The following is an 11,795-nucleotide window of genomic DNA, read 5'->3' as shown; positions in this document are numbered from 1 at the left end:
TGTGTGTGTGTGTGTGTGTGTGTGTGTGTGTGTGTGTGTGTGTGTGTGTGTGTGTGTGTGTGTGTGAGGACAACATGTTGTGACACACTATCTGAGATTTACGCTGGTGTTTAAATCCAAGACTCACTTTGAGATTATCAGGAATTTACACACCCGTGTAAAATAAATACAGTGTTTCCTCCGTCGGAGAGGTCTTTGAATGCACCAGCGGTGGAAGGCGTATATTCATATCCTTTACTTCAGTAAAAGTACTACTACCACACTGTAAAAAATACTCTGACACAAGTACAAGTCCTGCATTGTAAATGTTACTGTAAAAGTATGTCCTATATCATTGGGAAAATGTACTTAAAGTGGTAAAAGTATTCTCTGTGCAGAAAAATTAAAGAAAGTGTCGGATCCAGGGGGGCCAAACTCTGGAAAATGAGATCACATCCAGGGCCACACATGCTGATGCCGTTTATTGCTTATATGTCATCACAAAAAGTCAAAATATCTCTAACTATATTACGGCATGTCTCAGATAGTTTTCTCCCTTACAGTTGGGTTGGCAAAAATATCGAAGGAAATGCCAAAAACGTCAGAAAAAGAGTGAACGTGGTTGTTTTTGTGTTTACTTAAGTATTTGGTTGTTTTTGCTCTTATTGTAGAAAATCCTGCTGCTGTAAGAAGGAAATTCCCCCACTCTGGGATGAATAAAGTATAATCTAATCTAATCTAATCTAATAAAAAAACAGCAGAAATGCAGAAAAAACGCCAAAAACGTAAAAAGTGACCAACAGGCGTGCAAAAGTGTATTGTGATTTCTATGCAGGAATCTTAACGTGTAAAACTAGTCACTAAAGCTGTCAGATGAATGTAGAGGAGTAAAAAGTTCTATATTTCTCTCTTAGATGTAGTGGAGTAGAAGTAGAAAGTGGCATGGAAAGAAATGGACTCAAGTAAAGTACAAGTACCTCAACTTATGTACTTTAGTTCAGTTCTGGAGTACATGTGCCTGGTTATATTCCCTATCTGAGCAGCAGCAGCTTTTATTTCATCACAAAAGTCAAAATATCTCTAACTGTATTACTGCATGTCTCATATAGTCTCCTCCTTTACAGTTGGGTTGACAAAAATGTCGAAGGAAATGCCAAAAACGTCAGAAAAAGCGTGAATGTGGTAAAAAAAAAACAGCAAAAATGCAGAAAAACGTCTAAAAAAAAATGGGGAAAAACCGCGCCAAAAAAGTAAAAAGTGACAAACAGGCGTGCAAAAGTGTGTTGTGTTTTGTGTGCAGGGATCTTCACGTGTAAAACTAGGAACTAAAGCTGTCAGACGAATGGTGGAGTAAAAAGTAGAATATTTCTCTCTGAGATGTAGTGGAGTAGAAGCAGAAGCTGGCATGAAAAGAAATGGACTCAAGTAAAGTACAAGTACCTCAACTTTAGTTATTAAGTACAACACTGGAGTAAATGTACATAGTTACAGTACTTTATACTTGTGCAAATGCATATAAAAATCTAAATTGCGAGCGGTTGTGACTGTTTTAACGTAGCAAGATAGAAGGAATGTGATGTTGGTGAGATTGTGAAATGAACTCATTCCTGTTCCTGTGAAGCAAATCAGAGAAAGAAAGAAAGAAAGAAAGAAAGAAAGAAAGAAAGAAAGAAAGAAAGAAAGAAAGAAAGAAAGAAAAACAGAAAGAAAGAAAGAGGGAAGGCGTGTACTCACTCAGACATGTTGGCGTTTTGTGGCGGTCACCCTGTCAGGAGAGAGAGAACAGGTAAATATGAGCCAGTTACACACAGCTGAGCCGAACACACCGTGTTGCCTTTGTGTGTTCGACCTGCGACCTTTGACCTGCAGCAGGAAAGACGATACGCTTCATCATTGTGAAAAAAAAAACAGAAAAAAACGTCCTAATTCATCCCAAACCGGCTAATTTTGGACGGGCGGGGTCAGATGCCAGGCGCCCCCCCCCCGCCTGGAATGTAACTAGTGTGAATGCCACCAGCGGAGGAACCAAATGTGGCGCCAAGCACGCGGTGCCAGCCGTTAACACCGGCGCCGTTAATACCAACATGCTGCAGGCATGCCCCCCCGCCGGCCGACACCGAGGCGTGACCCCAAAACCTGCTCCACAGACAATGTTCAGAATTAGAAACCCTAAAACCTTCTAAAAAGAAATGGAAATGGAGATTTGATGGAAAAAAATTGACATTATTTAACCCTCATGTTGTCCCCATGTTGTCCCCATGTTGTCCCCATGTTGTCCCCATGTTGTCCTCATGTTGTCCTCATGTTGTCTTCATGTTGCCCTCATGTTGTCCCCATGTTGTCCCCATGTTGTCCTCATGTTGTCCCCATGTTGTCCCCATCTTGTCCCCATCTTGTCCCCATCTTGTCCCCATGTTGTCCTCATGTTGTCTTCATGTTGTCCTCATGTTGTCCCCATCTTGTCCCCATCTTGTCCTCATGTAGTCCTCATGTCGTCCTCATGTTGTCCTATATCAATGTTCTTTTTAATCCCCCAAAATAACATAATTGATTCCACCCAACGCTCTTTGCCAAGTACAAATCTCTACTTTCATTAATTTTGGGGCGTCTTATTCAATTTTATAGCATTGTAAAACAAATGGAAGTGTTTTTGAAATAGTATTGAGTAAAAGTTGACATATTCCAGTCTGTGATTATCATCAACATCCATTCCTTTAATTTTAGTCTCAATAATTCCTAATTCTGCTTTTCTAACTCTAACTATAATTTCCTATAAATGAGGTTTATTGACCATAAATTCCAAAAATAACTGAAACTTAAGTTAATACATTTTTGTTACATAACGTTAAACATAAAAAAGTGACAAACATTGAAAAAAGGCACAAAAATGTAAGAAAAAGTTTTAAAAAACTGATTAAAAAGCATCAACAAAAGTGTTTTCAATTTTGATGGGAAGACAACACAAGGGTTAAGAATTAGAAACCATAAAACTTTCTATAAATAAACTGAAATGGAGCTTTGATGGATCAAAAATGACCGTATTTAACCCTCATGTTGTCCCCGGGTCAAATGTGACCCGATTGTAAAGTTGTTTTCATGACAGAAAATATGAGATGAGAAGACAAACGTTAGAAAAAGCAAGAAAAACAATGGTAAACATGCCAAAAACATACCTACAAACTGTAGAGAAAGCGCCAAAAAACGTCAAAAATAACAACCAAAACATTGAAAAAGTCACAGAAACGTCACCATAAAAATGATGAAAAAAGTTACCAAAGCTTTGACAAAAAACAACAACACACAAACATGTTTTTGGGGAAGACGACACGAAATCTACCTAAGATCTAGATTCCTTCACGTTTAATACTATTGTCAAATCTTATTTTTAGAACAATGTTCTTTAAAGTCTAAAAAATAATCTGTTTTCATTCATAACAAACATCTTGTTGTTGTTTTTTAGTTTGTTTGCGAGTCGTAACTTTCCAACTAACGAGAGAATTCCCCTGGAATTAAAAACATAATTTGATACTAATCATGGGGAAAATACAATATGTCTTCAATTGGTACACTCCTAATCAATCATTTCAAAATAAGAGTCTTTTAGTCAGCTCTACGTGGGAATACATGCATTTCCACATTAAAGCAAACACAGTGAAGCTTAACCTTCAAGGGAACTTAATTTCCCGCATAATTAGTACCAAACGTGCCCAAAATAAAGCGCTTTAAACGATCAAACATCCAATCTGACAAACTTTAACTGTTATTGGAAGTTTCGCCAACAACATGCAAGCTTAAAGAAGCATCCAAACAAGCTGATTTCCAGCAGGAAACTTTCCAAAAATGTCCTTAGAACTTCAACTTGAACCCAAAGACATTAAGCTCAACGTGTGCTCCGTAAACTCCGGTGAGTCTCGGTTTCTGACTGTTTCAGCCTCAGGGGTCAGAGGTCGCACCTGCAGCAGCACCTTTAAGTCAAACCCCGTTAAAAAGCAAAACCCTAAAGCCCGCACCTGTTGCCCGAAACCTCTGCGTGCAGGAAGGAGCGAGACGAAGCGGAGCAGCGGAGACTCTCACCTACACTGAACGTGACCGGAGGAGGAGGAAGACGAAGAGGACCAAAACACTAAAGATTTAAGAGGGTATATAAGGTGTGAAGCGCTCGCTCAGCACAAACCTCAGCCCTGTTTATGGTAGCAGAGCCACTTCAGACCAATGGGCCGCCAGGCTCCAGAAATACCACTGCAACTCTCCCTTGGAACGTCGTAAATTTCTGCAGCCAGGACGGAAAAAACAAAACGACCCGGGCGTGCACGCCAAACACACGCCGTCACGTTCCCTCCCTCAGGGACCGGCGCAGGCAGATGGGTCGACAATTGTTACACAACAGCAAGTATGGCCCAAATATTCACTTCACTTCACTTCACTGTGCAGGGGCGGCTTAGCAGCTCCGGGGTGAGAACAGTCACACTCAGCAGGAGGATTTCAACTTCAGTTACACTCACATTAGGTGGATTGTCTGCTGAAGGTTTCTGTTTTTTAAGAAGAATCTTTAAAACGCTGGCATGTGTCTAATGCCCTGAGCAGTGGTAGTAGTGTGCACATCTCCACTGGTGAGGTGCAGCACAATAAAACGTCTGAGGGAATTAGAGTGCGGGAATGTCATTCTTTTTAGTTGTTCATCCAATGCCTACCAGAAGACTCTAAAAAGACTAAAAACACTCGGAAAACACTGAAAGAACTCTGAAAAGACTCTGTAAAGACTAAAAACACTCTGAAAAGACTTAAAACACTATAAAACACTGACAAGACTCTAACAACACTCTGAAAATACTCTGAAAAGACTAAAAAACACTCTGAAAACACTGAAAGAACTCTGAAAAGGCTCTAAAAAGACTCGAAAAAGACTAAAAACCCTCTAAAAAGACAGAAAACTCTATTCTGTATTCTGAATGAGCCGCCATGACGGTCTGGCTTTGATTTTCCGGAGAAACCAGACCCATGTGACATGTTTGTCCAATCAGCTGCCTTCGGCAATTGGCTCTTTTTTTGACCAGAGGTCAGCCGTGGGGTTGGTGTGTCGGGGCCTTTAGGAGCGTTGTAATACAAACCCAATCTTAAAGCTACAGTGCGTCGTTTCCGTGAGTAATGACCTCAAAACCTTCGATGCGCCCACATAGAACTAGCCTTTCGTGATTGCGCTAGTTGCTAGTAACCAAGGAGGACATGGAGGATTAAGAAAACATGATGGACCTGAGTTCTGTGTGGGACAATCTCCTGAACATAGTCACACAGAGATCCAGAGAGAGTTGTGTGGTGCTGAGAGTCTTAATTAGCTTTGAAGCAACTCATTTGGCAACGGCTTGAATGTAACGGACGTTTATTAATATCAAAAAGTTACGCATTTAAGCTTTAATCCGAGGCCTTTTGGTTTTACCTTCGGGGAAACGCCTTAGAGCTAACAGATGTAAAAGTAATCGCTATGGGCGGTCCTTCGTTCCAACTTCCATAGCGCCCCTTAATAAACAATCGGCTCGGAACAAAATAGCTTGAAGCACTTACAGCACTTTAGTTAGTTATTTTTAATCATAGTCTAATTTTAGTATAATTTTTATCAACCAGATCTTTATGATATTTTGTTATATAGAATAGCGGCGGTTGTACTTTGATTCTGTCATATTGTTTTCTTTTCTATGTGCTCTAGTGCAACTACACAGAATTATCTGTTTTTATCATTCAGGTTTTGTTGACTTGGTAGTCAATGATTGACTACAGACTTTACACTCACATACAACATACATTCTTCCCTACATTACAATACATTGCACAGGTATTAATGACCCCCCCCTGGTCATTAATACCTGTGCAATGTATTGTAATGTAGGGAGGAATGTATGTTGTATGTGAGTGTAAAGTCTGTGTGTTATTGATGTTTACAGCAGCCTTATGTAGCACTGATGCCCAAGATAAATTTCCCTCAGGGGACAATAAAGTTGACCTTAAACCTTGACCTTGAAAACGCTCATATTTGCGGACTAAATTTAACTTTAACGTCCGCCGAAACGACCAGCAGCTAGCGGTGCTTTGCACCCGGCTTAAAGTAGCATATTTTGGGGCAACTGAACCACCAACGCCCCTGATACAACGGAGGTCTGCAGCCAGCGTCACGAAGCTCTGCCGCAGCTTAAACAACTAGCAACTGCCGTTTTGGTGTGTTTGCATTTTCGTACGATATCATACGGACCCGATTGTGAGAATGCGTTGAGTAACGTGTGTGTGCAGAACTGAATGTGAAGGTTTTTAAAGCAACTTAAAGGCAACTTTGAGGGAGATATGATGAGTTTAGGAGACCAAACTGCATGCAAAGACCACAAAAGGGAAGTTATAATAAAAAAAAAGTTACTCACCGTCTGCAGAACATGATGTGGTGAAACATTTGGTAAGAAGAGATGATGTGCAGGAAGAACAAACCATCCAGTAGGAAAAGAGAATGAAGGAGAGCAAGGCTCTCTGCCAACATCTGTTGGTTCATCATGAACACAACACTCCATTTTAATTTGCTGTTGTGCCCAAAGAAACATTGATCAGTTTAAATTCAAGCGTAAGAGACTTCTCAACCGAAAAACAGCTTCTACGATTTAGAATTAGTCTCTACTTCTATCTAACAACGTAACAGGGATGGGTCGGGTGTTGGACGGTTGGTTGAATGAGCTTCTTCTCCATAGTCAGTGAATTTTAGACACCTAAAAACATCTAAACCAGTTTAAGTATCAGGTGTGCCTTTACGACGGGGAACAGAAGCCGTTATCTCTGACCTCCTTGATCTGGACCAAGTCTTTAAAGGGGCGCTGCGCAGATTTCCCACGCTTTTTGATTGCAGGTTTCTCCATAGAGCCCCCCTACAGGTTTCTCTATAGAGAGCCCCTACAGGTTTCTCTATAGAGCCCCCCTACCCCCCTACAGGTTTCTCTACAGAGCCTCCCCTACAGGTTTCTCTATAGAGCCCCCCATACAGGTTTCTCTACAGAGCCCCCCTACAGGTTTCTCTAAAGAGCCCCCCCTACAGGTTTCTCTATAGAGCCCCTCATACAGGTTTCTCTACAGAGCCCCCCCTACAGGTCTCTCTATAGAGCCCCCCATACAGGTTTCTCTACAGAGCCTCCCCTACAGGTTTCTCTATAACCATTCCAGTGACACCAAACCTGTTCAGTTAAGGTAAATTAAGCAGAAGCAGCTCATTCGACCACGCCTGAAAACATCCGAACTATCGTTCCGATCAACGCCGGCATCTGGTTCAGTAGAAGAGAAGAATACGTAAGAACCCGTTAGTCAGACATCCAAACAACGTCCGGAAAGAAACTGCAGTGTGACAGAATTGCCTTATTCCAAAAAACAATTTAATGGCACAGGTTGTTGATTTTTCAATTCCATGAAAAAAGGGTGAGATGTAATAAAGAGTTGAAGTAGAAGCCCAACAGGAAGTTAAAGTCTTTAGGAAGTCTCGAACATCTTCTTCCTGTCGGCTTTGTCCTCGATGTTCTTACGCCAGTCGCCGGCGTCCGCCACCTGCAGGACGAACACATTCAAACAGTGATGTCTCATGTCCAATATATTGTTATTATATATAAAGTCAAGACGTAAACATGTCTCACATGGTCGTGTTGTATTGTGGATGTTCTATATAAGCTAATGGGGATCCTTATCAAATCAAAACCACTTTAAAATACTAATCTCAAGAACCTTTCAAGGGAAACGTCTTTTCCAACTCAAGCAACAGGTTTGGACGCTGCGTAAATTTTGGGAATTGACACAAAACTGCTTGGTTCGGTTTAGGAAAGGCCGTGGAGATGTTGGCGTGTCTCACCTCCTCTTTGACCTCCTTCTTGACCTGCTTCAGGTTGGACCTCAGGTCCATGGTGACCTTGTGTTGACCCCCCAGCAGAGCCTTCAGCATGGCGTCGGCGGACATGCGCACCTTCTTCAGGGCGGGTTTCTTCACTCCGGCCAGATCCACCACCTTCAGCTTCAGATCTTCAATCTGGAGGCAGACAGACATCAAAACGGGTTGGTGCACACTTTCACTTATTATACATTTACTGTGTATACTGGTCAAATGTTTGGGGTCACTTGTATGTCTTATCCACCAAGACTAACCAGGTGCTGGTTCTGGTTCTGGTTCTGTTGCCGGTTCGGTGCTGGTTCTACTCTCCAGTTCTCTAAGAACCAGATGGATCTTCCCCAGCCTGAGAGCCAGCAGACCGTTGGTTTCCTCCCCAGACCACGGTGGTTCTGGTTTCCCATCCATGTCCAAAGCTAACATTAACAGCTCTCTATGGTTAACAGCTGACGGGGGTTTTCAAAATGGCGTCCAGAAGTTTTTGTTTTTGTACGCCATGATAACCCCCCCACCCTCCCCCATGGGACATTGGATGAATGGTTGCTGATGATGGGTTAATGTAGATTTGCATTAAAGATCAGCCACATTTGACGGCCTCAATATACACAAAAACTCACAAAATTGAAGCCCACATAAACACCGGGGTGGTTTGCGATTTCTATAGCGCCCCCTAACACGTGGAATGTCCTTAACTTGGACATAGTTACTCCAATCTTCACCAGATTTGATATTGATACTACTCCAATCATTGCGGATATATTTCGTATTTACCTTCACTAGCTCCGCCCAACCAGAAGGCGGCCATTTTGACTTCACACTTTCAATTTAAAGGGTTTCTTCACAATGTCTGAGTTAAAAAAAGCATCTTTTTGTCACGTAAGGACCCTGTTCGTGTAACACGGAAATTTTAACAGGACCCGAGCACTGAAGTCCAACGGCATCCACGATTTTGACCCCCATCAACACACACCATGCCTAGAGATTGGCATGGTTTTATTTAAGTTAGACCAGTAGCTGGTGTGATTTGCATTGAGAGATGATCTTATGGAAAATCTCTAGGTATGGTGAAGGGTATCTGATGATGACGGGGGACTTTATCAGGATGCATAGTATCCTGATCCATGTAGTAACTGGCCTTTAATAATACAAATCTATGGGGATTTAACAGCACCACCGTACCTCTTTGTCTGTCTTTTGCACTTTGGCCTCTGCGTCGTATCTTTCCTCATCGATCTTTTCCAGGGCCTGGTGCAGTTTTTTGCAGATTTCCTGTTGATCCAAAAAGAAGAAAATCAGTTCCTGGCAGCCTCCGTCCATTCATCATTTGGGAAAAAACATAATAGTTGACATGTGATGTTCTTGCATGTGCATCACGATGTGTGTCAATGAGCAGGAACTCGCACGCAACGTCAAATTGACCCGTTGTCCTATATCAATGTTCTTTTTAATTCCCCAAAATAACATGATTGATTCCACCCAACGCTCTTTGCCAAGTACAAATCTCTACTTTCATTCATTTTGGGGCGTCTTATTCAATTTTATAGCATTGTAAAACAAATGGAAGTGTTTTTGAAATAGTATTGAGTAAAAGTTGACATATTCCAGTCTGTGATTATCATCAACATCCATTCCTTTAATTTTAGTCTCAATAATTCCTAATTTCTGTTTTTCTAACTCAAACATTAGGGATAATTTCCTATAAATGAGGTTTATTGACCATGAATTACAAAAATAACTGTAAAACTAAACTTAATGTTACATAGTGTTAAATGTCAAAAAAGTGACAAACATTGACATTTTTTTTGAAAGATGCGACAAAAAAGTAAGAAAAAGTTAAAAACATCGATAAAAAGCGTCAACAAAAGTGTTGATTTTCAATTTTGACGGGAAGACGACACGAGGGTTAAGACATAGCTCCCCATTAAAGTTATTTCCTCAAAGATTTGGTTCTTTTGGGAAAACATCCATGGTTGGAGCCCCCAGCAGCTGCTGTCCCTCTCCACCCGCCTCTACTCTTCAAGACTCAAAGCAGAGTTTTTAAGTGTTTTAGTTTAGATTTTACCATCAGAGCCGCCTGGTCTCCGCTCAGGTCGGGCGTGGCGCAATGCTCAGCCATGTGCGCTGCTTTGGCGGCCGTGATGTCCTTGGCCTCCTGCTCAATCCAGGCAGCAGCGATCTGCAGGACCAGGCTCTGCAGGACCGGGACCCAGAGAGGTATCACAGATTAGATTAGATCATACTTTATTCATCCCACAGTGGGGACATTTCCTTGTTACAGCAGCAGCGTTTTCTACAATGAGGGCAAAACCAAACAAACACACAAGTAAACACACAACTAGCAAACAGCAGACAGTGTGCAGAAGGTGCGGCCGGATGTAAAGTGACGTCAAATGAAGGTCTCGTACAGTCCGGTTGCAATGGTACAGAATTACAATACGGCAGTGTGAGTGAGGGACGTTAAATTAAATTGAATAAGTAATTACAACAGTTTAGCAAAAGTAGGTAACCATGAATAATATTGAAAAAGTAAGTACTTGTAACTGAAAAATATATACATACAGATAGCTATCCAGAGTGTGTGTGCAGTAAATGAAACACAGGAGAACAGAAACATTATCAGGTAGTGCAGTTATTATTAATACGGTAGGGAAGCTATCACAGCCATAAACAGTGAAAGAAATAGACACAGCGACGCCGTAGACTTCGACGGAGACCAGTGGGGTCTACTAGAGGCTCTTTACCGGTCTTCTCCAACTGAGCTTGAAGATGTAGATGTTTGACGTGAGCGACGTGTGTGAAAGTTAGAAGTCTTCTGGTGACGACTGTACAAAGTTATGTTGTATGAAAACTGAACATATATCATTGTTTAAAAGTTATCATGTGAACATTTTGAAACCTTGAGAAATGAAGCGACTTTGAGCTTGGGAAAAGCGCTATACAAATTCAATTTCTTCTTCTTCTTCTTCTTCTTCTTATTATTAAGGAGAACCCTGAGACCGAGGAGAGCTGGACATTCCTCGTCTGGCCAGCAGGGGGAGATGAGGTTAATCAGCAGCTGTGACTGAGTGAACGAGCTATTGTGTTTTTTTAATTAAACTTCAGCGAACTGTGTTAACCTTAAACTTGCTTAATACACCCTGTTTCTCTTTAACCAATACTATAGCAGATAATATGATGTAATAACCCACTTTTATGTAGAACAACAATGTTTTAGCCCACATTTATGTTAAACAACTGTATACTGCACCCATTTGGTAAATCAACTTTCTGCATGCACCCACTTAAACGAACTAAAACGAAGAGTTCCTGCCCTTAAAGTCGCGTTTGTGTCTCTTGTATTCTCCAGTGATTCTGTTCAATCTTACCTTGAGATGATGCCTGCGGCTGGATGTCATCTTCTTTCCCCTTTAATTGAACACAAGAGCAAAGATATTAACACAAACATTCTGGGATGATCGCATAAACGTGCCAACAACACGGTAAACAATAAATCTAAATGCACTGCTAATGGATTGAACTCATACTCACTCAGACATCTTGGCTTCTTTTTAGTTTCAGACTCTGTGAACAATCAGGAAAAGGAAGAAGATATGAAACAAGTAAAACCATTCCTGTTGCTGTTAGTTAGATGTGTGGAATTTTTAATAGAAGTGAAAAGAAAAGACATTTCATGTGACTAATGATTTAATATTAAACCCTTCGTTTTCAAAAAAGTTCTATATCAGAAATTTGGGTTTCTTTCAACCAAGTTTTTTCTGAAATTGCCTAAATGCATCAGGCCCCTATCCTGCACCCAGCACGGCTGTCGGTCTTACAGGGAGGGGTGTTCAGGTGCATTCTGGGTGTGCTGGTCTTACAGGGAGGTGTGTTCAGGTGCATTCTGGGTGTGCTGGTCTTACAGTGAGGTGTGTTCAGGTGCATT

General features: G+C 41.3%; 2 protein-coding genes across 4 annotated transcripts in view; both read right to left on the bottom strand.

Annotated features, from left to right (window-relative positions):
* The window catches only part of LOC117949765 (troponin I, fast skeletal muscle-like), a 20,231-nt gene extending 16,066 nt beyond the window's left edge, over positions 1 to 4,165 (bottom strand). The window contains exons 1-2 of one of the 3 annotated variants that reach the window (XM_034880302.1): positions 3,990 to 4,165; positions 1,714 to 1,748 (exon numbers count right to left, since the gene is read on the bottom strand). In XM_034880302.1, coding sequence (XP_034736193.1) covers positions 1,714 to 1,721 — 8 coding nt within the window. In that variant the 5' untranslated portion in view covers positions 1,722 to 1,748; positions 3,990 to 4,165. The remainder of the gene's footprint in view (positions 1 to 1,713; positions 1,749 to 3,989) is intronic. The other 2 variants (XM_034880304.1, XM_034880301.1) reach the window with 2 other exon arrangements.
* A 3,186-nt stretch (positions 4,166 to 7,351) lies between these two features.
* Positions 7,352 to 11,795, bottom strand: part of LOC117949766 (troponin I, fast skeletal muscle-like) — a 6,172-nt gene continuing 1,728 nt past the window's right edge. The window contains exons 2-7 of the mRNA XM_034880305.1: positions 11,402 to 11,434; positions 11,239 to 11,278; positions 9,936 to 10,064; positions 9,053 to 9,142; positions 7,841 to 8,014; positions 7,352 to 7,542 (exon numbers count right to left, since the gene is read on the bottom strand). Of these exons, the coding sequence (XP_034736196.1) occupies positions 7,468 to 7,542; positions 7,841 to 8,014; positions 9,053 to 9,142; positions 9,936 to 10,064; positions 11,239 to 11,278; positions 11,402 to 11,409 (516 nt within the window). The 5' untranslated portion in view covers positions 11,410 to 11,434 and the 3' untranslated portion in view covers positions 7,352 to 7,467. The remainder of the gene's footprint in view (positions 7,543 to 7,840; positions 8,015 to 9,052; positions 9,143 to 9,935; positions 10,065 to 11,238; positions 11,279 to 11,401; positions 11,435 to 11,795) is intronic.

This window comes from Etheostoma cragini, chromosome 8, assembly GCF_013103735.1.
Source record: "Etheostoma cragini isolate CJK2018 chromosome 8, CSU_Ecrag_1.0, whole genome shotgun sequence".
Lineage (NCBI taxonomy): Eukaryota > Metazoa > Chordata > Actinopteri > Perciformes > Percidae > Etheostoma > Etheostoma cragini.
The sequence above is the reverse complement of the archived record's forward strand: the minus strand, read 5'-3'. Positions and strand labels throughout refer to the sequence as shown.